The sequence below is a fragment of the Heterodontus francisci genome, chromosome 9, assembly GCF_036365525.1.
Source record: "Heterodontus francisci isolate sHetFra1 chromosome 9, sHetFra1.hap1, whole genome shotgun sequence".
In the NCBI taxonomy this organism is placed as follows: domain Eukaryota; kingdom Metazoa; phylum Chordata; class Chondrichthyes; order Heterodontiformes; family Heterodontidae; genus Heterodontus; species Heterodontus francisci.
The window spans coordinates 51,411,637-51,435,116 of NC_090379.1; the positions used below are offsets into that span (position 1 = coordinate 51,411,637).

The 23,480-nt window shown below is 41.9% G+C and overlaps 1 protein-coding gene across 5 annotated transcripts in view; it reads left to right on the plus strand.

The window, feature by feature from the left end:
* Window positions 1-23,480, plus strand: part of LOC137373747 (inverted formin-2-like) — a 107,132-nt gene that overhangs the window by 74,547 nt on the left and 9,105 nt on the right. For 2 of the 5 annotated variants that reach the window (XM_068039036.1, XM_068039034.1), the window contains 9 exons: window positions 7,290-7,360; window positions 8,276-8,383; window positions 8,476-8,546; window positions 9,408-9,528; window positions 10,011-10,175; window positions 10,286-10,388; window positions 11,513-11,662; window positions 18,339-18,395; window positions 19,868-20,731. In XM_068039036.1, the coding sequence (XP_067895137.1) occupies window positions 7,290-7,360; window positions 8,276-8,383; window positions 8,476-8,546; window positions 9,408-9,528; window positions 10,011-10,175; window positions 10,286-10,388; window positions 11,513-11,662; window positions 18,339-18,367 (818 nt within the window). In that variant the 3' untranslated portion in view covers window positions 18,368-18,395; window positions 19,868-20,731. Of the gene's footprint in view, window positions 1-7,289; window positions 7,361-8,275; window positions 8,384-8,475; window positions 8,547-9,407; window positions 9,529-10,010; window positions 10,176-10,285; window positions 10,389-11,512; window positions 11,663-18,338; window positions 18,396-19,867; window positions 20,732-23,480 lie in introns of those variants that run through there. The other 3 variants (XM_068039035.1, XM_068039037.1, XM_068039038.1) reach the window with 3 other exon arrangements.

Here is a 23,480-nt window from a genome sequence, read left to right on the forward strand (position 1 = left end):
TGGTCGAGGATTGTTTTTGTGAGTGGAAGCCTGTGACCAGTGATGTACCACAGGGATCGGTGCTGGGACCCTTGCTGTTTTTCGTGTACATTACTGATTTAGACATGAATATAGGAGGTATGATAAGTAAGTTCGCAGATGACACGAAAATTGGTGGTGTCGTAAATAGTGAGGAGAAAAGCCTTAGATTACAGGACGATATAGGTGGGCTGGTAAGATGGGCGGAGCAGTGGCAAATGGAATTTAATCCTGAGAAGTATGAGGTGATGCATTTTGGGAGGACTAACAAGGCAAGGGAATATACAATGAATGGTCGGACCCTAGGAAGTACAGAGGGTCAGAGGGACCTTGGTGTACTTGTCCATAGATCACTGAAGGCAGCAACACAGGTAGTTAAGGTGGTTAGGAAGGCATATGGGATACTTGCCTTTATTAGCCGAGGCATAGAATATAAGAGCAGGGAGGTTATGATGGAGCTGTATAAAATGCTAGCTAGGACACAGCTGGAGGACTGTGTACAGTTCTGGACACCACACTATAGGAAGGATGTGATTGCACTGGAGAGGGTGCAGAGGAGATTCACCAGGATGTTGCCTGGGCTGGAGCACCTCAGCTATGAAGAACAGAGAAGGATGAGGGGGGTCATGATTGAGATATACAAAATTATGAGGGGCATTGATAGGTTAGATTGGAAGACTCTTTTCCCTTAGCGGAGGGGTCAGTAACCAGGGGGCATAGATTTATGGTAAGGGGCAGGAGGTTTAGAGGGGATTTAAGGGAAAAAAATTTCACCCAGAGGGTGGTTGGAATCTGGAATACACTGCATGAAGTGGTGGTAAAGGTAGGAACCCTCACAACATTTAAGAAGTATTTAGATGATCACTTGAAACGCCATCGCGTACAAGGCTACGGGCCAAGTGCTGGAAAATGGGACTAGAATAGTTAGTTGCTTGATGGCCGGCACAGACACGATGGGCTGAAGGGCCCGTTTCTGTGCTCTATGACTCTATGACTCTATGATTCTAGTTGTTCGGAGGTTGGATTGTGTGCTAGTTTGGTGCTATGTGTTTCATCTGCTATTTTTCATGAGTGGGTGAGTGACCAGCTCTGATCTAAAATATTTTTTTACTTTTTTCAGTTAACTGGAATATATGTGTGTGTGTGTGTGAATGTGGAGCGACCAAGCTAAAGGGAACTTTTAAAAAATTAATGTTGGATTTTTAAAAATTTGATCTGTGATATTGTTTCCCTTATTACTAGTTAGGACTTGTTTTATAATAAACTTAATTTTGTTGTTCAGTAAAGAAACCGAGTTAGTGTGTTCTATTTTGGGAAAAATAGTGTATCTGATTGACTGTTTCAACAAGTGGGAAAACGCAAAAGAATATGTTGTGACCTGTGGAGAAGTGGGACTGAATTAACAGTGCCCTCCTCCAGCTTTGGTCGTAACCAAGGGGACCAGGGTGTTGCAAAGGGAACAGTCACTTTAGAATGCTGAAAGGGGAGAGAAGGGGAAGATGTGTTTGGTGATGGCATCCCACTAGAGGTGGCAGAAATGGCAGAGGTAGCTGCGGGAGCCTGCCTTTTTGCGGGATATGGGGAACATTCCTTGTTCCAGTCCTACTTGGGCCCCCTCCCTTGCCTCTTTTTCCAGTACATTGACGACTTTATCTGTGTTGTTTCCTGCTCTCACCCTGAACTGGAAATATCATCAACTTTGCTTATAATTTTCACCTTTCTCTCACCTTTACATGGTCCGTCTCAGAATCTTCCCTTCCATTTCCTTCCTTGACTTCTCTGTCTCCATTTCTGGGGATAGGCTATGAATGAATATTCACTATAAGCACACTGACCTCCACAGCTATCTCGACTGCACTCCCTCGCATCCTGCTTCCTATAAAGACTCTATTCCATTCTTCCAGTTTCTCTATCTCCATCGCGTCTGTTTTGATGGTGCCACCTTCCATAACCATCTGATATGTCTTCCTTTTTCCTCAACTGAGGATTCCCCCCACCAAACCACTCACCCCCACCCCCCCCCCACCATGGTTGACAGGGCCCTCCAACATGTCCGTTTCATTTCCCGCACTTCTGCTTTCACCCTTTTTCCTCCCTCCCTGAACCATGATAGGGTTCCCCTTGTCCTCATTTTCACCCCACCAGCTTCCATAGTCAACAGATCGTTCACCAAACGCATATTCCCCTCCCCTCCCTTTGCAGCATTCCAAAGAGAAATTTTTCTTTTTGACACTTGGTGCATTCCTCAATCACCCCCAGCACGCCCTCCCCTTCCACAGCACCTTTCCATGCAAGCACAGGAAATGCAAAACCTGCCCTTTTACCTCCTCTCTCCTCACTATCCAAGGCCCATAAACACTCCTGCTAGGTGAAAGTGATTTACGTGTACTTCTTTCAATTTAGTATACTGTATTCATTTCACACAATGCAGTCTGCTCTACACTGGGGAGACCAAACGCAGATTGGGTGAACGTTTTGTAAAACACCTCTGTTCAGGCTCCGAGCATGACCCCAAGCTTCTGGTCACCTGCCATTTTAATTCACCATCTTGCTCGCATGCTGTCCTCAGCCTCCTGCAGTGTTCCAATGACACTCAGTGCAAGCTTGAGGAACAGCACCTCATCTTTCCATTAGACACTTCGCAGCCTTCTAGACTCAACATTGAGTTCAACCATTTCAGACTGTAATCTCTGCCCCCATTTTGTTTCTTTGCAGGTTTTGGAAGTTTTTCTCTTGTTTTTGCTTTTGGGCGGCAGCTGTTCATCAGTCTGTCATTCACACTTCCTTTAAATACATCTTTTGTTTTTTTACTTGTCCCGTAACCACTCCCTTTTGCCTTGCACCACCAACCCTTCTGTCATTTAATCTCTCCTGTCTTCTAACCTATGACAGACCTTCCCTTTTGTGCTTTTCCCATTCTCCACCCCCCCCCCCCCTTTCATTTGCTTAAAATCTATTACATTTCTACCTTTTCCCAGTTCCGTTCAAAAGGTCATTGATGTGAAAGATTAGATCTGTTTCTGTCTCCACAGGTGCTGTCAGGCCTGCTGAGTATTTCCAGCATTTTCTATTTCGATTATAGTAAAAATGCTCCTTTAACACCTTTGTGGCATTCTCTATCTGGTAAAAGTGTGTGCACTCTCAACACCTTGTTACTTACCAGTCATCTGGTCACTTAACTATCTTCTTTGAAGAGTTCAGGGAGGGCAGAATTACTGAGAATAATGGCATCAAGGCAACTTCTAGCAAATCCAGAATTGATGTGAAGGATTCTTTTCATCTGTTCACATGCAACCTGGATATTATATCAAGAATTTTGAGGGTGTTAACTGTAGGAGCACACAATGTTATGAACTTGCCACTTATTGCAGCCAAAACTTTTCATGTTTACATTTTCCCTCTTGGTGAGATCATCGAATTTCTTTCTGCAATGTATCCATGTCCTGTGGACAATGCTGCTAGAGTTTATGGTACCAGCTACCACATGCCATGCTGGCATACCAGTCTGGGTTACTTTCCTTCCAGGAGGAAAAACACAGCATTTTTGCTTTGCTCAACTTCTTTCAGCAGCTCCAGAATCGCCTCAACATCAACAAAGGGGGTATTTATGCAACCAGCCCTCCTTTTTAACATGATGATGGCTTAATTCAACAACTAATTTTTCCTCCTTGGCACTTAAAATTAAAAATTAGGTCTGCTGGCAGTACGAACTGGAGAAAAGTACACTCTTGGACTTCTCGCAGCAAGTTTCAGGATTAATCTTGCCTCAGTGAACTTTGTTTCCTCTCCAACTCTCCCAAAAGCTCAAGATGCATAAGTTCTTTGAGACAGCCACAGAGATTTACGGCCTACAGCAGTGCTGTAATTTCTTGTGCCTTTATCACTGCATCCAATTGGAGGCCTCAGCACTTGGCCAAAGAACATGTTTTATTCTTTCATGGGATGTAGGTGTTGCTGGCAAGGCTAGTATTTATTGCTTATCCCTAACTGCACTTCAGAAGGTGGTGGTGAGCTGCCTTCCTGAACCACTGCAGTCCATGTGATTTAAGTATACCCACAGTGCTGTTAGGATGGGAATTCCAGGTTTTTGACCCAGCGACAGTTAAGGAATGGCGATATATTTCCAAGTCAGGATGGTGTATGACTTGGAGAGGAATTTGCAGGTGCTGATTTTCCCATAAGCCTGCTGCCGTTATTCTTCTAGCTGGTAGAGTTTGAGAGTTTAGAAGGTGCTGTCGAGGGAGCCATGGCGAGTTGCTGCAGTGCATCTTGTAAAGGCTGCGTTTGCTGACAATGCAACCACTAGGTGGTGCTGTATTAGCACACGCGAAAATGCAGCCTCATCAACTGAAACGTCACTGTCTGCGACGTTCAGGCAGCTGCCAGTATTAAAGATGGTACAAAATTTATCACAGATAAACAACTTCAACCCATGGCAGCACACAATGGACGTGTTTGATACTTGGAGAACATTGCGCTGTTTAAAGTCTCATCAGAGGGACAGCACCTCTGACAGTGCTGCCCACCCTGCGTAATTCTGTGAGATTTCAGTGCCATCCCGCTCTTCGGCTGCTCACTCCCCGCTTGCCCCCTGATCCCTCCAGACGCTAGCTCTAGGCCGCAGGCCACTTCCCTCCTCTCGGCCACTCGCTCCTACATCGCCTTGTCACCCCTCTTGGCCTGCTTTGCTTCTTTGGCCACAGCGAGTGGCCAAGAGGAGGGAAGCGGCCTGCGGCCTAGAGCTAGCATCTGGAGGGATGGGGGGGCAAGCGGGGAGTGAGCAGCCGGAGAGTGAGAGGGAGAGGGGGGGAATGAGCAGTCGGAGAATGGGGTGGGCGTGGGCGGAAGCCAGCGGCCGCACAGTGGTTGGGGAGGGGAAGCAAGGACCAAGTGGCTGGAGAGTGGGAGAGGGGCGAAGCAGGGAGCAAGCAGCCTGGAGTCAATGGCCAAGGAGGAGAGAGCGTTTTCCTGTGCATGTGCCAGTTAGTTCTGACAACGCAAGATGTAGGCTGCACATGCACAGCCTCTAAGCGCAGGAGACCCATTTGCGCAGCTTGCAGCGCTCTGGTGTCAGCGGGCCGCTGCACGCTGCATTGTCAGGAGTCACCTTGTCTTGTAAATGGTAAACACTACTGCCTCTCTGCTCCGTTGGTGGAAGGAGAGAATGTTTAAGGTGTTGGATGAGCTGACAAGTGGGCTGTTTCGTCCTGGATAGTGTTGAGCTTCTTGAATGTTGCTGGAGCTGCATCCATCCAGGTGCCGTGAAAATGTGATAGGTCAAATGATGATTTTTTTTAATCCACCTGCTGGAAACCTGAATATTAGATTGGCAGTGAAAAACCACTCAAACCTTGCAAGCTTCGAACTCCAGCATCTCCTGTTGCAGACTGTCGTGTTCAGTGTTTGATCTGTTTCATTGTGTTAGTCTGTTCACCAATCGATGCTTACTGTGCTTAATTACTTAAGCCTGAGGGTGATGCTAGTGGGTAGAGAAGTTTCCGGAAGGAAATCAGCCACATTGCTGCCTCCCGGAGAACCACCAAATCAGCATCCACATCCTCAAACCAGAAGCCAAAGGACCACCGAATCAGCATTCACATCCTCAAACTGGAAGCCTCAGGACCACCACAGGAAAGTCATGTGACCACCAAATTCAGCCTGAAGCCAGCTGAGTCACCAACCTCCACTGACTGTAAAATCCTTTTATTTTTTTGGACTCTAATTCGACCAATCTATCCTTCCCCACTCTGTAACCTATTTGTGTTTGTGTCTGTAAAAATTGGAGCATATTTTGTTATTTTATTTAAATTGCTTTAAGTACAATAAAGCTAACCTCTTTCCTTGTTAACTTGAGAAAACATGTCCGATTGGCTCTTTTTATGATCACGGCACGTGAACACTTTAACACTCACTGAATTGGCAAGTGTATCCATTTAAAAAGAAATAATCCTGTTGTGGTCAAACAAGGAGAGGGAAAAGAGGGGAGAGGGGTACCCTTAAACCCTTCCTCACCTACTTGTAACACAGGCAAGTGGAGAGTATTCCATCGCATTCCTGACTTGTGCCTTATAAATGATGGACAGGCTTTGGAGAGTCAGGAGGTGTGTTGCCCTCCACAGAATTCCCAGCATCTGACCTGCTCTTGCAGCCACAGTAGTTATGTGGCTGGTCCAGTTAAGCCTCTGGTTAACGATGACCCCCAGGATGTTAATGGTGGAGTATTCAGCGATGGTAATGCCATTGTATGTCAAAGGGGGATGGTTAGATTCTCTCTCGTGGAGATGGTCATTTCCTGGCATTTGTGTGGCACGAATGTTACTTGCCACTTATTTGCCTGAATTTTGTCCAGGTCTTTCTGCATGAATACCCCCAAATATTAAAACAAGCCCAGTCAAGGGACTACTCTGTGACCACAAGGAATCAATTTTCCATCATGCACTGTGCCCAGACGATTCAACCCACCTCGATTCCAACCCAGTAAAATGTCCCCTAATCTTTCTCTTTTATATTTGCTTATTTGTTTTTCAAAATTATTTGAAGAAAAGCGAGACAACAAATTTAAAAACTTTATTTGTCTAAAAGCTACATTGAGTGAATTTTAGAGTACCAGCTTCCTAGATGTTCCAAGCTTCTTCCAGGTTTAAGTTGTCGAAAAATCCAGCATAAAGGTTATGTGGAGGCTGCACACCTTCCAGACCCTACTTTTTATTTAATCCAATTGCAAATGTACAAAATATGTTGCCCAGCAGATTATTGCTGCATGACCTCCAAGGATGTGCTTATACTCACCTACTGGGCTGAGAACAATAGCTGTTGTTCAGGCTCCAACCAGGCAAAACTTGTTTGCATTTCTTGGCTCCTGTCCAACTAGAATTTTAGCTATACTGTTTAGGACAGAATTTTACATATGCTGTCTCTCAGTAGTTAAAAATTTAGAAGTTTAGACATCCTAAGCTCTTTGCAAACCAGGTTCACCAATCACCACCACAATGACTTTATGTTGCATGTGGTATTAAACTGAAATGGTGTGAGACTGCCAGCTGCACCTAGTCTCAATTCGCTTCACTCCAGAATCAGGTCAATGTCTGACTATTGATTGATAAACCAGTTTACCCTTCATTTTGAAAATGAAATTGCGTTCATATCAGTATAAACCTGCACTTTAAATGTCCATGGATCCAACAGAACTGTTTAAAAAAAAAGCACCATGAATTATAGTCATGAGGTACAGTACCATGATGTGACTTTCCACATTTTCTGTTTTTGTACAGATCTTCTATCTGCCTCAAGACTGCCCCACTTCTGTCATCTGATTCTTAAAATTGGAAACTTTCTCAACTATGTATGTATATTACAAATGTTATAAATTTTTTGCAACACTTTTCGGGACACTTTTTCATAATAACTAAGCAAATTTATTAACTAGGCAGAAAATATACATTGAACATTCCTACATAAATTGGACAATGCTATTAAAGTTTGGATTTTCTAATTATTTACAAAAAGTCAACTAATTTTGTGTTTTCAAAATTCCCAATCAAGCAATCAGTTTAAAAAAATACACTGCTACAGAAATTCTCAACTTTCTGCTCTGCTATACAAATCTGTAGTGGGTGCAGAGGGAGCAACCAACTTGAGGCAGAGGCCTTTCATTCAGTGTACATTTAGACACATTGCCCAATGTTTCTCATGGACCTGCACTCGCAGTTCATTTTCAAGCTTGATAAAACTTAAAATAAACATTTTTCCCACATATACAGGCACTTTAAATGAGTACATCCCTTTTATTTGGACCTGTTAACTAGAAATTCTAAGGTTTTAACTTGGCTTTCTTCCTGCTCTCGGACAAAGCTGCATTTGCAGCTATGTGTAATTATTCAAATGAGCTGCAGTACAAATTTGAGATGGTCAATGCACTATGCCAGGGGAGGTACAATTGCATTGGTAGCAGAATTTGTCTCATTATTCCAAAAAAAATACTTTACACAAGTGTGTGTATAAGTGTGACAAAGACTAATTTCCCTAAAATAACATGGATTTACTGAAGTAGGAGAGTAAAAAAGAAAAAAAAAGACCTGCATTTATATAGCACCTGCCCCAACCTCAGGACATCCCAAAGCTCTTTACAGCAATGAGCTGTAGTCACTGTTGTAATGTAGGAAACGTTAAGTGACCTCTTTCCATGATCATTAATAGAAAATTGTAAAAAGCAGAATACATTGTCAAGTGTGTTCACCACATCTTTTTCTGGTATCAGGGCAGTGCCACCGGAAATGCAGGTGGGTTCAAAGTAAACTCTCTGCTTAAACTGAAAGAGACAAAAGCAAGACAGCCACAAATCACACTGCTACATTATGCTGTGGAGGTACAGTAGCATTTCGTGCTATGAATCAGATATTTTAAATGTTTTGCAGTCCAAGTGTTACATTGCATTCCTCACTTTATTCCTTACAACAGGAAGTAGAAAAATCCTATCCAGATCTTCTAAATCTTCCTGATGACCTGAAATCCATATCAGAGGCAGCAAGGTAGGAATTTTAAGTTGTCATCTTGAAATGATTGTAGGTCCAGAGTACCTTTAGCACACAACCTAAAGTCACATTCAATACGCTAGGTTTTATTTAAACTGCACGGTAGCAGTATGCATTAGAAATTCAACCATAAGAGGTGTAAAACTCAGATTTGTGTACAACAATTTCTTGATTTCAGACATGCAATGTGATGTTTTATTTCAAAACTAAATTGCCTCCCCTCCTCCCCAATGTATCAAACATATTTCCAAATTGAAAGACCGGACAGTTAACTTCCTTCTAAATTTTTGATAATGTCGCTCTGCATTACCAGCTACTACCCTCCCACCACATAGGGCTAGCCACCAACATGGAAGGAGCGTTCACGTCACAGCCTATCAGATTGTTAATTAGCCTGTGAATCCTCCCACTACTTCACACTATTCTCCAAGGGTGGAGCGTGAAGATACCACAACACCAACCAGCCACCTGGAGATGTATAAAAGTAGCTCAAGGCAATTTTTCATTCATCCCTTTGAGGAAACGCCTGGCTTCCATTCAATGCTGCCAGTAAAGTTACTATCAATAATTCACCATAGGAAAATCACGGATGTAAATCTGTCTCCTATTATCTCATGGGACAAAGCACTGCAACTTGCTGCAATTGAACAAAATTTCAAATATGATCCAGTTCTTTAGGGACCATAGTGGGGTTTCTGTGCCATACTAAATATAATACAAGATTAAGCTTGTATTTTGAAATGTTATAAATGGAAACTTGCCAGTTTGTGCATTGTTTTTATTGATTCCTAAGCATGCAAAAGATGTGGCTTTACACGGCACACAGATTTTTATAACATCTGACTGGTTTCTCTGCAGTATTAAAATTGACTTAATCCAATCTGAAGTAAACAGCCTTTCACACCACTTGAAGAAGATCAGTAATGACATTATGTCATCTATAGATGATGTAAAATTACAATTCAGAAATCCAATTCAGGTAAGTGAAATTACAATGAAAGAAAATAAAGATTTGCATTTATGTAATGCCTTTCATAACCACCAGATGTCTCAAAGTGCTTTTGAAGTGTAGTCACTGCTGTAATGCAAGAAACGCCACAGCTAATTTTGTGCACAGCAAGCTCCCACAAATAGCAATGTGATAATGAACAGATAATCTGTTTTTGTGATGTTGATTGAAGGATAAATATTGGCCATGACACCAAGGATAACTGCCCTGCTCTGCTTCGAAATAATGCCTTGGGATCTTTTACATCCAGCAGAAAGGGCAGATGGGGCCTCAGTTTAATGCCTCATCCCAAAGACGGCACCTCCAACAGTGCAGTATCCCCTCAGTACTATACTGGGAGTGTCATGCTTGATTTTTATGCTCAAGTCCTGAATGGGACTTGAACAATGCTAAGTTAAATTTCTCAAAATCACATTTGTAGCATTCCACTATTAACAAGAATTAATTTGCAGCAAGGTCTCGCTATATCTGAGGAGCTTAAGAATCTTCTGAAGGCCATAGAGTATGAAAGAAAACAAGTTGCTGAATATTTCTGTGAAGATCAAAATAAGTTTTCACTGGATGAATTGTTCATCACGCTCAAAACATTCAGCGAACTGTTCTTGCAAGCAATAAAGGTAATAAGTAAGCAAAATTGTAATATAGTCTATATTGGCATAAAAAGTGACTAACTGACTTGTTTGCCTTAGAACTACACTTACATAACTCTTTATGCTTCTGGATGTAGGATAATCATGAAAGAAAAGAACAGGAAGCAAAAGTGAAGAGAAGACAGCAACAACTTGCTATGCAAGAAGCAAAAGGGATAAATGAACCAAATGAATACACCAGTAAGTTGAGAGACAATAGTACTGGTTTAGTATTAACAAATTTATTCATTAAACATATGGTTTAGCTAGGTCTTATTCTAAAAAAACATTTTAGGCCCAAAAAAGATGCAGACCAATGTTTCTGAATGGTTAGGAACTTTAAGGGCTTGTATCATCCCTTTGTAAGGATATCAATATAAGGAAAGAAAAAATATATTCCTATCAGTCTCTGGGAGGCCAGGCCATAACCCAGATCTGTGACTTTTGAAATCTTAATGCACGACAGTGTACTTGTACATCTGATTGTTTGCAATATTAGTTAGCATGAATATCAACCTGACCTTTGGTCAGATGCAGTTTGTTTGAGGGTGGAAGGAATAGGAGAGATCTTAGACATGACTCTTTTAATGCAGGGATGCAACGATTGTTCAAATGAAGTGCTCCTCAATGAGTTGTTGCCGAAGAGCTCCAACTGCAGACAAATATGGGAACTGTCTGCATTCTTGCCATCCTCTTATGTCATCAACGTCCTCTCCCTCATCATGCTGAAGGACCTTGCTCTTGCCCAATGGGCTTCCCATTTGTTTTCCCCGTTTCTGAGTAACGTTATGCAGCACTGAGCAAACCACTACTATACCGGACATTTTTTTGTACAGTATATTAGAGATCCACCAGACCTGTACAGGCTCAGAATAACAGAATGGTTATTTGAGGACATGAACTGTATGCTCCATGAGAGCTCTAGTTGACCTATGGATCTGACTGTAGCACAGTTCCAAAGCCAAATGTGCAGCAGATAACCCTTGACCCCAATCAAAAAACATCTCACTTGCTGTATAAATGTATTATGGCTGCCTCTATTCTTTCAACCAGAAAACTCTTTATCAATGTTATATTTCATGGCAGTAATACTGTCACAGTGGTTTTACTACTGCTTGTTAAAAAACACAAACTGTGCGCTAATTTGTTTATCAGGATAATATAAATTTTGGATTGTATTTCTTGACGTATTTCAGCTTTTTACAACCTTTATGCTTGAACCTAAGACAAAAATGATAAAGTCTGAAATTACTGATGCAAATTTAACTTCCAAAGCATACATAATAATATGTACTTTCTTTGCTTTTCAATTCACAAATCATTAGCAAAACAAGATAGGAACAATATCGTGGAGAAACTTCTATTTAATATAAAAAAAGGTTTTCTTCAGAAACGGAATTCTATAACCAGATGCAAAGGAGAATTTACTCCAAAATGTTCTACTACTGAAACATTGAAAGATCAAGTAGAAGCTGGTAAGACTGCCTCAAAGTTTTTTTTGTCACAATTCATTGCAAACAACTGAAAAATGCACCCACATGGAACCTTTTTTCAATGTTATATGTAATTAATATTACACTGGCTTCCCAAATAAATGCTCCTTAGTATACAGGATAATATTGCAAAGTGTACACATGCATGCTTAGAAAACAAAAATACAAAATTCTTGCTTATTATTTTTTCTCCCCTGCTGATAATATCAAGATCAGGAAAATGCAGTTGAGCATTTCTGGATGTGATCCCTTCCTGTAGCCATCAGCTAAATTGTGTGCTCTGCTTGCACTTTTGTTTTCTCAGCATGCATTAGAATTTATACAATGCAGGTGGCAAACTGTGTCACTTCAAAGGGTAAAAGGAGTTCTCAGCGTCTTTAGGCAGAATTTTTGATCCCAGGTCCCGATCTCACTGTCAGGATGAAATACAGGTCAGGCACCCAGGAATACCAACGGTGGGACCATGAGGGAGATTTTGGAGGAGGAGGCCAATTAAGAGGCTGCCTCCTAGAGCCACATCCAATTAAGGATGGCAGGTAGTCTCCCAAGTCTGGAGGGCCAATAGGAGTGCCAGAGGCTCTGGGCAGCTGGCAACCCCACCAGGGGAGGTGGGCATTGCCGATATAGATGAGAGACCGAAAGGGCACCCCAAGATGGAGGCAATCTCTGAAGCCTTTTCATTGTCATGTGCAAATAAAATGTGGCCACAGTTGCTATGCCTTCATTTTAGAGGCGGCATCCCTCCACAAGATGGCCTGCGGCTGCAGCTATGTTCTTTCAGCAACTGTGGCTGCAGAGTGGGGGAAATTAATTGAGGCATCGCTAGTCTCCCAGCCTGTCACCAGGACATGGTTGTGATCCTGTGTGTTCCCTGCGACTCCCCTCCAAAATCACTTTCTATCCTTCGAGCTCTCAATTGGTTTGTTTACATGCTCAATTAACGACCCACCACTTTCAGTCAGATTGCCGCTACACAGTACCCGGTGTCGCCATCAAAATCGCTGGAAGGCGGGACCATGTTGGGAATCCAGCATACTGCTCAGGGATGCAAAATTGTTGGCATGCCCGCCTCTCGTCCCACCTCCTCAGCCCAATTAAAATTCAGCCCTTTGTCTCACAAACAAACTTCAAAAAAACTGGAGAATTAATTTTCAGAGTTTTTTCTTTGGTAAGCTCATATTCAACAGTTATGAACTCCTTTGCAGACAATTTCCTAGGTGACTCTTCTAAGTGACTGTCACAACTTTGGTTGACAATGAGCATAAACCCCATTTATTTGGCTATCCATCAAAGTTAAGGCAGCTCATCAGGAGAATCCCTGAGGGTATTCTCAACACTTAAACCTATTATGATCTTACTTCATAGACAGAGCCTGTTTGAGAGAGAGAAACAGTGATTGATGAACTGTACACTGCTTTTTTTTATTCGTTCATGGGATGTAGGCGTTGCTGGCTAGGCCAGCATTTATTGCCCATCCCTAATTGCCCTTGAGAAGGTGGTGGTGAGCTGCCTTCTTGAACTGCTGCAGTCCACGGTGTTTGGAAGGGAGTTCCAGAATTTTCACCCAGCTGCTTCTGCTAACAAATCCAAAACGATTCTTTAACATTGTGTGTGCTTGTGCAGTAACAATTATTATTTGTTTTAGCAATGATTTCAAAGTTACCTGCATGATGAATTTGAATTATTTGATAGGACTTTGCTGATTTTTTTTCTTCTGCAAGTTCCTTGGTTCTCCTGATTGGCTATGGTCTATGTCAGTCATGATAAATCTATCCATCTTCTTTGCAGCTCCTGATGTAGTTTGGGACTTTTTTCTTATTCATAGAAGTACGTTGGAGTTGCAACAAAGAGACAGACCATTCAGCCTATCCAGTCCATGTTGGCATTTACCCTCTGAGCAAGCAAATAGTTTAAATTACATTTGCTCACTCTGTTCCCATTTCCCTTCAACCCCTTTCTTTCATCCAGTCTATCCAATCTTGAATATTGACACTGTTTCTGCCTCAAACACTAACCTTGGAAGTGTATTCCACAGTGTCACAACCTCGTGTAAGCAGTTTTCTACTGCCGTCTGTTCTAAATCGCATACAATTATTCTTATGGTTCATTGTTCATGACTCTTCAACTACTGGAAGCAGTCTGTTTTTATCTACCCTGTCCAATCATTTAACAATTTTAAACCTTTCTATAATATGTCCCCATAATTTGAAAAAGCCCCACTTCATGAAGTCTTTCTTCACATTTGCATTTTTTCATACCAGACAGGCTTTTACATTCTATACCTTAAGATATAAAATAAAATTTATGTAATATTTCCAAGATCGCGGATGACACAAAACTAGGTGGGAATGTGTGTTGTGAGGAAGATGCAAAGCGGCTTCAAGGGGATTTGGTCAGACTTAGTGGGCAAGAACGTGGCAGATGGAATATAATGTGGAAAAATGTGAGGTTATCCTCTTTGGTAGGAGGAATAGATGTGCAGAGTATTTCTTAAATGGTAAGAGATTAGAAAGTGTAGATGTACAAGGGGACCTGGATGCCCTTGTCACTGAAAGTTAACATGCAGCAAGCAATTAGGAAGGCTAATGGTATGTTAGCCTTTATCGCAAGAGGATTTGAGTACAGCAGTAGTGAAGTCTTGCTTCAGTTGTAAAGAACCTTGGTTAGACTGCACCTGGAGTACTGTGTGCAGTTTTGGTCCCCTTACCTTAAGAAGGATATTATTGTCATAGAGGGAGTGCAACAAAGGTTCACCAGACTTGTTCCCGGGATGGCGGGACTGTCCTATGAAGAGAGATTGGGAAAATTGGGCCTGTATTCTCTAGAGTTTCAAAGAATGAGAGGTGATCTCATTGAAACCTACGAAATACTGAAAGGAATAGACAGGGTAGATGCAGGTAAGATGTTTCCCCTCGTTGGGGAGTCTAGAACCAGGTGACACAATTTCAAAATAAGGGGGAAATCACTTAGGACAGAGATGAGGAGAAATTTCTTTACTCAGAGGGTTGTGAATCTTTGGAATTCTCTACCCCAGAGGGCTGTGGAAGCTCAGTCATTGAGTATGTTTAAAGGAGAGATTGACAGATTTCTAAATACAAATGACATAAGGGGATATGAGGATAATGGGGGAAAAAGGCATTGAAATGGAAGATCAGCCATGATCATATTGAAAGGCATGGCAGGCTCGATGGGCTGAATGGCCTACTCCTGCTCCTATGTTCCTAAACCTGGAATTCCATGAGCTTTTTTAACAGTCGTATCAACCTGAGGTGTTGCCTTTAACCTCTTGCGAACCTAGACCTTCAAGTCCTCTAGTCCTCCGCAGCACCAAGCCTACTTCCAAACAGAATATAATTACTGCTGTTATTTGTTTTACCACAGGGCATCACCTCACACTTACTGACATTGAATTTTATCTCCCACTTCTGGCCCATTATGGATATATGCAGTGAATAGAAATGACCAAAGAACTGAACCACATTCTAAACAACTGCCTTTAACTCCTACTCTCTATTTTCTCCCTTCTAACCAAATCCCCTAATTCCATACTCCTTACTCTTCTATAGTAATCTCTCATATGCTACCTTGTCACAGGCTTTCCTAAAGTCCACGTGCATTACATTTACTGGATTTTCTCCATCTACCATGTCTTACTTGCTCAAAAGTTTCTATAAGGTTTGCCAAACACAGTTATCCCTTTTGAAATCCAAGCTGGCTACTTCTAATTATTTTCTCTTTTTCTAGATAAAGGGTAATTTCACCCTTAAATAAAGACTGTAAAAAATTCCCTATCTCAAGATGTTAAACTGGCCTGTAATTACCCACTTAGCTGTGTCCCCCTTTTTAAAAATGGCTGTTATATTGCCCACTCTCCAGCACACATTCACACTCAACAGAGTCCTGAAATATAGCGCAGAATTTTAACTGCCAAGGGGAGGCAGGTTTTGGTGCAGGCAAGGGGTTAAAAAGTGGCTTTGGATCGAGAGCCCAACATGGTCCCACCCACTTCTAGGTTTAACGCAGGTTTGCAGGCGAATGAAAATCCCCTTTGGAGCTGTCGAGTAAGAAATTTCAATATTTAAATCTCCAATTAAGTCAGGCTTTAACCGAGCATTCTGGCTTTAACAGCCAGCGCAAAGGTTTCTCAAGTTGTATGGAACTTGCCAGGATCAACCACAGTGGAGCTTCTTCAGTGAAACTGACATGTTGGGAAGCCTTCCCACAGTGAAATTGAATAGCTACAGCCATGAGAGGCTGGTGCTCACAGCACTTCCTCAGAAAGTGTGCTCTTGCTGCTTGATAGGTGATTTGCAACTTCTTAGAAGTCAGTTCACCTGTCTTGGGCTTCACTCACCTGGATCTGCTATCAGCCTTCACTGTAGCATGGGAACAATTTATGCACCTCCGATGAGAAACAAGAGGAGTAGCAGGAGCAACACCTACAGCACCAGGAGCATCTGGAGCAGCAGAAGCAAGATGAGCTACAACATCAGCTGTCTTTTCCTCAGCCACATACCACTCCACAGGATAGAGGGGATGGATGCAGAGATCCAGCTCGAAGGAGGCTAAATGCCCAACAGAGGGTCTACAGGCAGAGGATCAGCTCTCTCCATATGTGTGAGCACCAGTGCCTCATGAAGCTCACAGATCACAGCAGGTTGTTGCTAACATCTTCAGCTTCCTGGAGCAAGACCTCCTTCCCAGTGGACCAGATGGGCACACATTGCCAGTGGCTGCCAAGGTGTTTGTTACTGAAGGACCCAAACCCAGTGCTCTGCCTCTCCCTGGAGCTCTGCACACTATTCTACTGCAAGGAGAGAAAGCAGTGAGTTGTGACTGTGGAGAATGCATTGTGTGGAGAGGAGGAAGGGCAACATTTGAAGAGGGTGACTGTGAATTTGAAGAGGGTGGGTGTGAGATGGCACAAAGATGAGAGTGAGTGTTGGCTGTTCAGATAGGGATATGAGGAGGTCTCTGGAGAGGAATGGAGCTGCAAGGTGTGTTGTCCTGAGGAATGATGTTCAGGAGAATACTGGTAAAGTCAGAGTGTAAGGATTGTGTTATGCCACTTACCTTTCCTGCCCTTCTAAGTCCTTGAACCACTTGGTGCCCTGTATCCAGGTTCTAGGTACCACAATGAATCACAGATCAAAAACTTCTCTCCGGCTGCTCACTGCCTTGGCTACTTCCATTCATGCCTACTTGGTCTGAGAGGCTGGCCTCTCCCTCCCATCCTTGGGAAACATCACCTCACTTCAGATTGTCAGATCTCACAGCATGACCTCCAAGTAAAAGTCTGCGAGCTGGGGTGGGAGAGGGCAGTATTCCCAGATCTCCTTTCCATCCATGATTATTGAAGCATCAGGAATCAATGTACAATTCAAACATTCTGACCCGAGTCAGGGTTCCTTTAACCAGAAATCCTTCCTTTGACATCCTGCCCACCCTCTTCGATTGGTAGGGAAACCTGGAAGCGGGATGCCACAACAAAGCCAATTACTGAATCAAATGGGGTCCTGACCCACAACTGGCATTCCCACCGTGTGCAAGTCTGTTAGGATAAAATTCTGCCCATAATTTCTCAGGCCTCTGCAATTTCCTTGCTCAGAATCCTAGGAGGTATCCTGCTGGGCCCTGCTCCTTTGTTTTCCTTTAGCTTATCTAATTTCTCTAAAATGTTCCTTCTTTCCATCAAAATATCACTCACCTCACAATCACTTCAGGATTCACATTCTCTGTGATACATTTCTCTTTTAGCAAAGATCAATATAAAATACACATTAAATATGGCCTCTGTTTTTGATCAACATCTAAAAATTGACAGTTCTCTCCTCTAACCCAGTTTGGTTTTAATAATTCTCCTTTTACTGATATAAGTGTAAAATATTTTATTGTTCCTTTTGATGTCTTTTGAATTCGCTCTTAGCCTTTCTTACCTGGATTTATTGCTTGGAGGCACAATAACCCTCTGACTACCTGCAAGTCTCAGAGCACCATTGCACAAGCACCGCCACATATGCAATGTATGGGGCAGCAGTATCAATTTTCTATTGCCCTTCTCCTAAATAAGGCCCAAAAATAGGTGCAATGCAGAAGAATAATGGCTGCTAATCCTTTGCTCTCATTTGCTTTTGAAAAGCAGTGTGCCCAAACTTCCTTGATGGCTTTTCTGGTATCTGTACCTGATTATACCTGAAGAAGACACAGCAATGAAACTTCCATGCAAATTAATACTTCATGCCCAGATTTTCTCTAACACTGGATGCAGATCAAGGTCAAAACATGGGGCTACTGCTTCCTGAGCTATTGTTTAGGTGCTATATCTATTATGGGACAGGTTGGTATTGTTATGAAACGTCTTTGACCTAGACATTCAGGAGTGAATATTTCTGGGCACTTGGTGGTGAGGTCCATGCCAGCCCCTGATATTGCAGGGCTGGAAGATCATAGAAAAGGTTCAAACGTAGAAAAATAAGTACTTCATAACATCATATCTGCTAATTACTTGTTACGTTTCTTTCTGCTCTAATATGCATCAATAAATTTGTTACTTTCCCCAATCTTCGCATTCACATGAGGAGAACAACTATTTTAAACAATTAAAACTCGGCTGTTTCACATTTCTGATATTTGACAATCTTTTTTCATTTCAAAACAGGTGTCTGCTCTGGAACTGTGCACAAGTAATATCCAGAAAAGTGCTGCATATTGCAAGGTAGGTGTAAAAATGTTGGAATACAGTCAATTCCTCTTAAATGTTCACCTAATTCAAATTATTTTCAAATTAGGAAGTCAAATAGAATGTTGGCCTTTATTGCAAGGGGGATGGAGTATAAAAGTAGGCGAGTCTTGCTACAACTATACAGGGCATTGGGGAGACCACAATTAATGTACTGCGTACAGCTTTGGTCTCCTTATTTAAGGAGGGATATACTTGCATTAGAAGCAGTTCAGAGAAAGTTCACTGGATTAATTCCTGGGATGAACGGGTTGCCTTAAGAGGAAAGGTTGAGCAGGTTGGGCTATACTCATTGGAGTTTGGAAGAATGAGAGATAATCTTATTGAAGCATAAGATTCTGAGGGGGCTTGACAGGGTAGATGCTGAGAGGATGTTTCCCCTCATGGAGGAATGTAGAAGTATGGGCATAGCTTCAGAACAGCAGTCTCCCATTTAAGACGGAAACAAGGAGGAATCTTTTTCTCTCAGAAGGTTTGGAATTCTCCACTCCAGAGAGTTGTGGAGGTTGGGTCATTGAATATATTCAAGGCTGAGATAGATAGGATTTTGAACTATAGGAGAGTCAAGGGTTATGGGGAACAGCAGGAAAATGAAGTTGAGGCCAAGATCAGCCACGATCTTATCAAATGGTGAAGCAGACTCGAGGGGCCATATGGCCTGCTCCTGCTCCTACTTCTTAAGTTCTTATATATCTGATAATTTATTGTGCCACTAAATTCCCACTTAGCAGTGTTATTAAGCATTCCTTAATTCAAATTCATAGATAATTTAAAATATTTCATCTAAAACATTACTTTTGAATTATCAGAAGTAGACAAAAGGTATATAAGAACTCACACGCCATAATAATACTCACAGTAGCATTCACATTATAACATACATAACATAACATTCTGTTTATATCTATATACCATCATCAAGTCTGGCCTTTCAGATCAGGTAGTTCATGTGTTGATAGATATATGTGCTGCTGGATTTCTGGGGGGCAGGTTTGATAGAACCCTGCATTCTGACCTTCAGGCCAGGTTACAGGAAGAAACCTCTTGGGGTTTTCAGGATCTGGTGGAAGCATTAGGTCTTCTATTGTACTAATCAGCAGCCACCCAAAACCTGGGCCCAGTGTTGGTGATACAGGTGGAGTCAATCTTCTCAAGACAGAAAAACATGTTTAGACCTCTTCTCGGTTGACGACAGCTGTAATTTTCTACTCTAAATTACTGGCAGAGAACAATTGAATTTCTGAGATGGCTCACTGTCATCAGCATGAACTTGTAAACTTATCACTCCATTGTGTGTGTTATGAGTCTCACTTAAAATACCCCTACACAATCACAGACAGGGGAACTGAGTCTTTTTATTTTATGGAACAAAATAAAATAATTTTATAAAAATTGTTTGAAGTTTGTCTTCATGTCTGAAAAATCAAATTTTTGTTTTTATTTTATAGCTGTTGAAGTATGGAGCAATATGAACTTCTGTGTTATCTACATTCAATTCCATTTGTAGAATTTACTGTATTTTATCTATAAAACTCTGTATTAAATGAATTTAGCAACATAAAACTTCAAGTTGTAATAATTCGGGTGCTTTGTAGATATTGTGTAAACGTGTTCTCTATCTTCAATATTTTGTTATGCAGGCTCCCACCTGCCAAGAATTAAGCACATTGGTTTTTTCATGTGAACATTGATTTTTGACTGTTGCTGGAGCGAGGAAATGACTTGTTGAACAGATCAGCCGTGGCTAGAAAAAAACATTTGCATACTAACAGAAAGGTGCTTGTGTAGACAAAGGACAATTCCCTGACTCATGCAACCCACAATGGATGTTGATCACCGGACAGTGAGGGGGTGGGGAAGTGCACTCCAGAACCTGCTGGGGTGAAGCAATCCACAGGGGCCAGGACTGTTTGGACCAGCTGATCACATAACTAACTGGCTGTTCCAGGGTTTTTTGAACTGGCCAAAGAGAGTTTGAACTGAAAAAGACTGTTTGCTCCTGGACTGAAGATCTCTGCTGTCTGCTCCCATCTCTCTCTCACAAGCCTCTGAATCCACTGAAAACACATGAACCCCAAGAGAGAAAAGTCTCCGTGAGCGAACAAGGTTTAAGAAGAATACTGAGCCTCAATGAAAAGCAAGATCTACCTACAATCAAGGACTCTACAGTGAGCTCGAAGAACCGTAATAAAAACTCTTCAGATATTGCCTCAAACTTTTCCACTTTATTTCTTCTGCTCTTTTCTGTCTCTTTTTGCATGTGTGTATCGCATATGCATGCTCGCGTGGGCGCGTCGTGAATCCGTAGGTGTCAACCGAATTAGAGTTTAAGTTTAATAAATTTCAACTTTTCTTCTTTAAACCTAAGGAAACTGGTTTGTGCTGGTTTCTTTGTCTTATAATTGTAAAGTGGTAAATAAGGATTCACCAAGGGTGAGCTAAAAATACAGTGCTTTAAAAATTAAACCCTGTTATGGTAAGACCAGGTGAAGGCTGAGAGGGACCCCCAGACACCTTTCTCACCTGGTCATAACAATTTTCTAGCATAGACTGAATAGGGGGTGTCAATTCTAGATAACTGCATACCTTAAAGGCAAGGCCTATAATAAAATATAAATAAATATGTGTCAGAATAATGTTCAAATTGCATATGGTTGTGTTAACTATTTCAAATTTACTGCATCGCTTTAAAAAAAAACTCCATTATGCACATCCCAATCGCTTGTCTTCATGAACATTACCACAGCATTACTAAAATAAAAGCAAAATACTGCAGATGCTGGAAATCTGAAATAAAAACAAGAAGTGCTAGAAATACTCAGCAGGTCTGGCAGCATGGTGGAGAGAGAAGCAGAGTTAACGTTTCAGGTCAGTGACCTATCATCAGAACTGGCAAAGGTTGGAAATGTAATAGGTTTTAAGCAAATAAAGCAGGGGTGGGGCATACTATTATAAAATATACACACACACTAGCCCATTTAGAACATAGAACATAGAACAGTACAGCACAGTACAGGCCCTTCAGCCCACGATGTTGTGCTGACCCTTTAACCTACTCTAAGATCAAACTACCTACATACCCTTCATTCTACTATCATCTATGTACCTATCCAAGAGTCACTTAAATGTCCCTAATGTATCTGCTTCCACTACCACTGCTGGCAGTGCATTCCACGCACCCACCACTCTCTGTGTAAAGAAACTACCTCTGACATCTCCCCTAAACCTTCCTCCAATCACCTTAAAATTATGTCCCCTGGTGATAGCCCTTTCCGCCCTGGGAAAAAGTCTCTGGCTATCCACTCTATCTTAAGCTTTTTACAGTAAGCTTTTTACTGAACTTAAAAGTCACCGGGAGTGAAATTGTTTTGGGCCAGTTTTTTGGCCCTGAAATGGGTGCCATGCACAAAGTGTGTGCCCCCAATTGGCAGGCCCGAGGCCAGCCCAAATATGAGCCTAATTAACATTATTTGGGTGAGCTGCTGGTGCCTGCTGCACCTCCACAGGCAGCTTGCCACTTTTAAAAAGATAAATTCGGACCACTTGCCTCATTGGCAGTGGCCTGACGTCAATTCCAGGTTTGTGAATGGGGAGGTGGTGGGAGCGTGAACAAATGGAATGGCATCAGGTGTGACGATTGGGTTACAATACATTCTAGAGGGCATTTCTGCTCCTCTGGGCTTCCCATGAACGTTTTTTTCAAACTTACCTTTTGTAGACGTCATAGAACCCCTGCACTGAAGTACAGCTCTCTCTACAACAGCCAGTGTTCTATCCGCGTATAATCTATTAGAAGTCTTGTTTCTGCAAGCATTTTCTGTATCTCATTTACTTCCTGTTAAATCTATTTTTGTCATACTTCTGACATGCTATTTCCATCATGCCTGTCTGTCTAAATTGTTGGGGGGAGGGTTCAGGTGAGGGGAAATTTATAAATCTAAAGAGAAATGTCAAGACCATGGAGCAGTGTAGTGATATAGGTAAAGATAAGCTGAGTGTGACAGGAAAAGACAAAGATGCTAATAGTGCATCAGTGAATAGGGACAAATCAGGGGAAAAGGTAAACAGTTAAAATTGAAGGTGTTTTATCAGAATGCACGAAGCATTCATAACGAGATAGACAAATTAATGGCACAAATAGAGATAAATGGGTTTGATCCAATAGCCATTACAGAGAGAGATTTGAACTCACTCAAAATCCACTCACTTACACAGAGTTAAAATCTGTCCCCATGGTTTGCAAGGTGACCAAGGTTGGGAACTGAATATTCCAGGGTACTTGACATTTCAAAAAGACTGGAAAATGGTGCAAAAGTAAAACGGGAAAGGTAGCCAAACCCTGGCTTACAAGGGAAATTAGAGATAGCATTAGATCCAAGGAAGTGGCATATAAATTTACCAGAAAAAACAACATACCTGAGGATTGGGAGCAGTTTAGAATTCAGCAAAGGAGGACCAAGGGATTGATTAAGAAGGGGAAAATAGAGTACGAGAGTAAGCTTGTGGGGAACATAAAAACTGACTGTAAAAGTTTCCATAGGTATGTGAAGAGAAAGAGATTGGTGAAGACAAATGTAGGTCCCTTACAGTCAGAAACAGGGGAACTTATTATGGGGAATAAAGAAATGGCTGACCAACTAAATGCATACTTTGGTTCTGTCTTCACAAAGGACGACACAAATATCATACCAGAAATGTTGGGGAGCACAGGACTTAGTGAGAGAGAGGAACTGAAGGAAATCAGTATTCATAGAGAAATGGTGTTGGGGAAATTGATGGGATTGAAGGCCGATAAATCCCCAGGACCTGATGGTATACATCCCAGAGTACTTAAGGAAGTGACCCTAGAAATAGTGGATGCATTGGTGGTCATCTTCCAAGATTCTATAGACTCTGGAACAGTTCCTACAGATTGGAGGATAGCTAATGTAACCCCACTATTTAAAAAGGGAGGGAGAGAGAAAGCAGGGAATTATAGACCGGTCAGCCTGACATCGGTAGAGGGGAAAATTCTAGAGTCCATTATCAAAGATTTTATAGCAGAGCACTTAAAGAACAGTG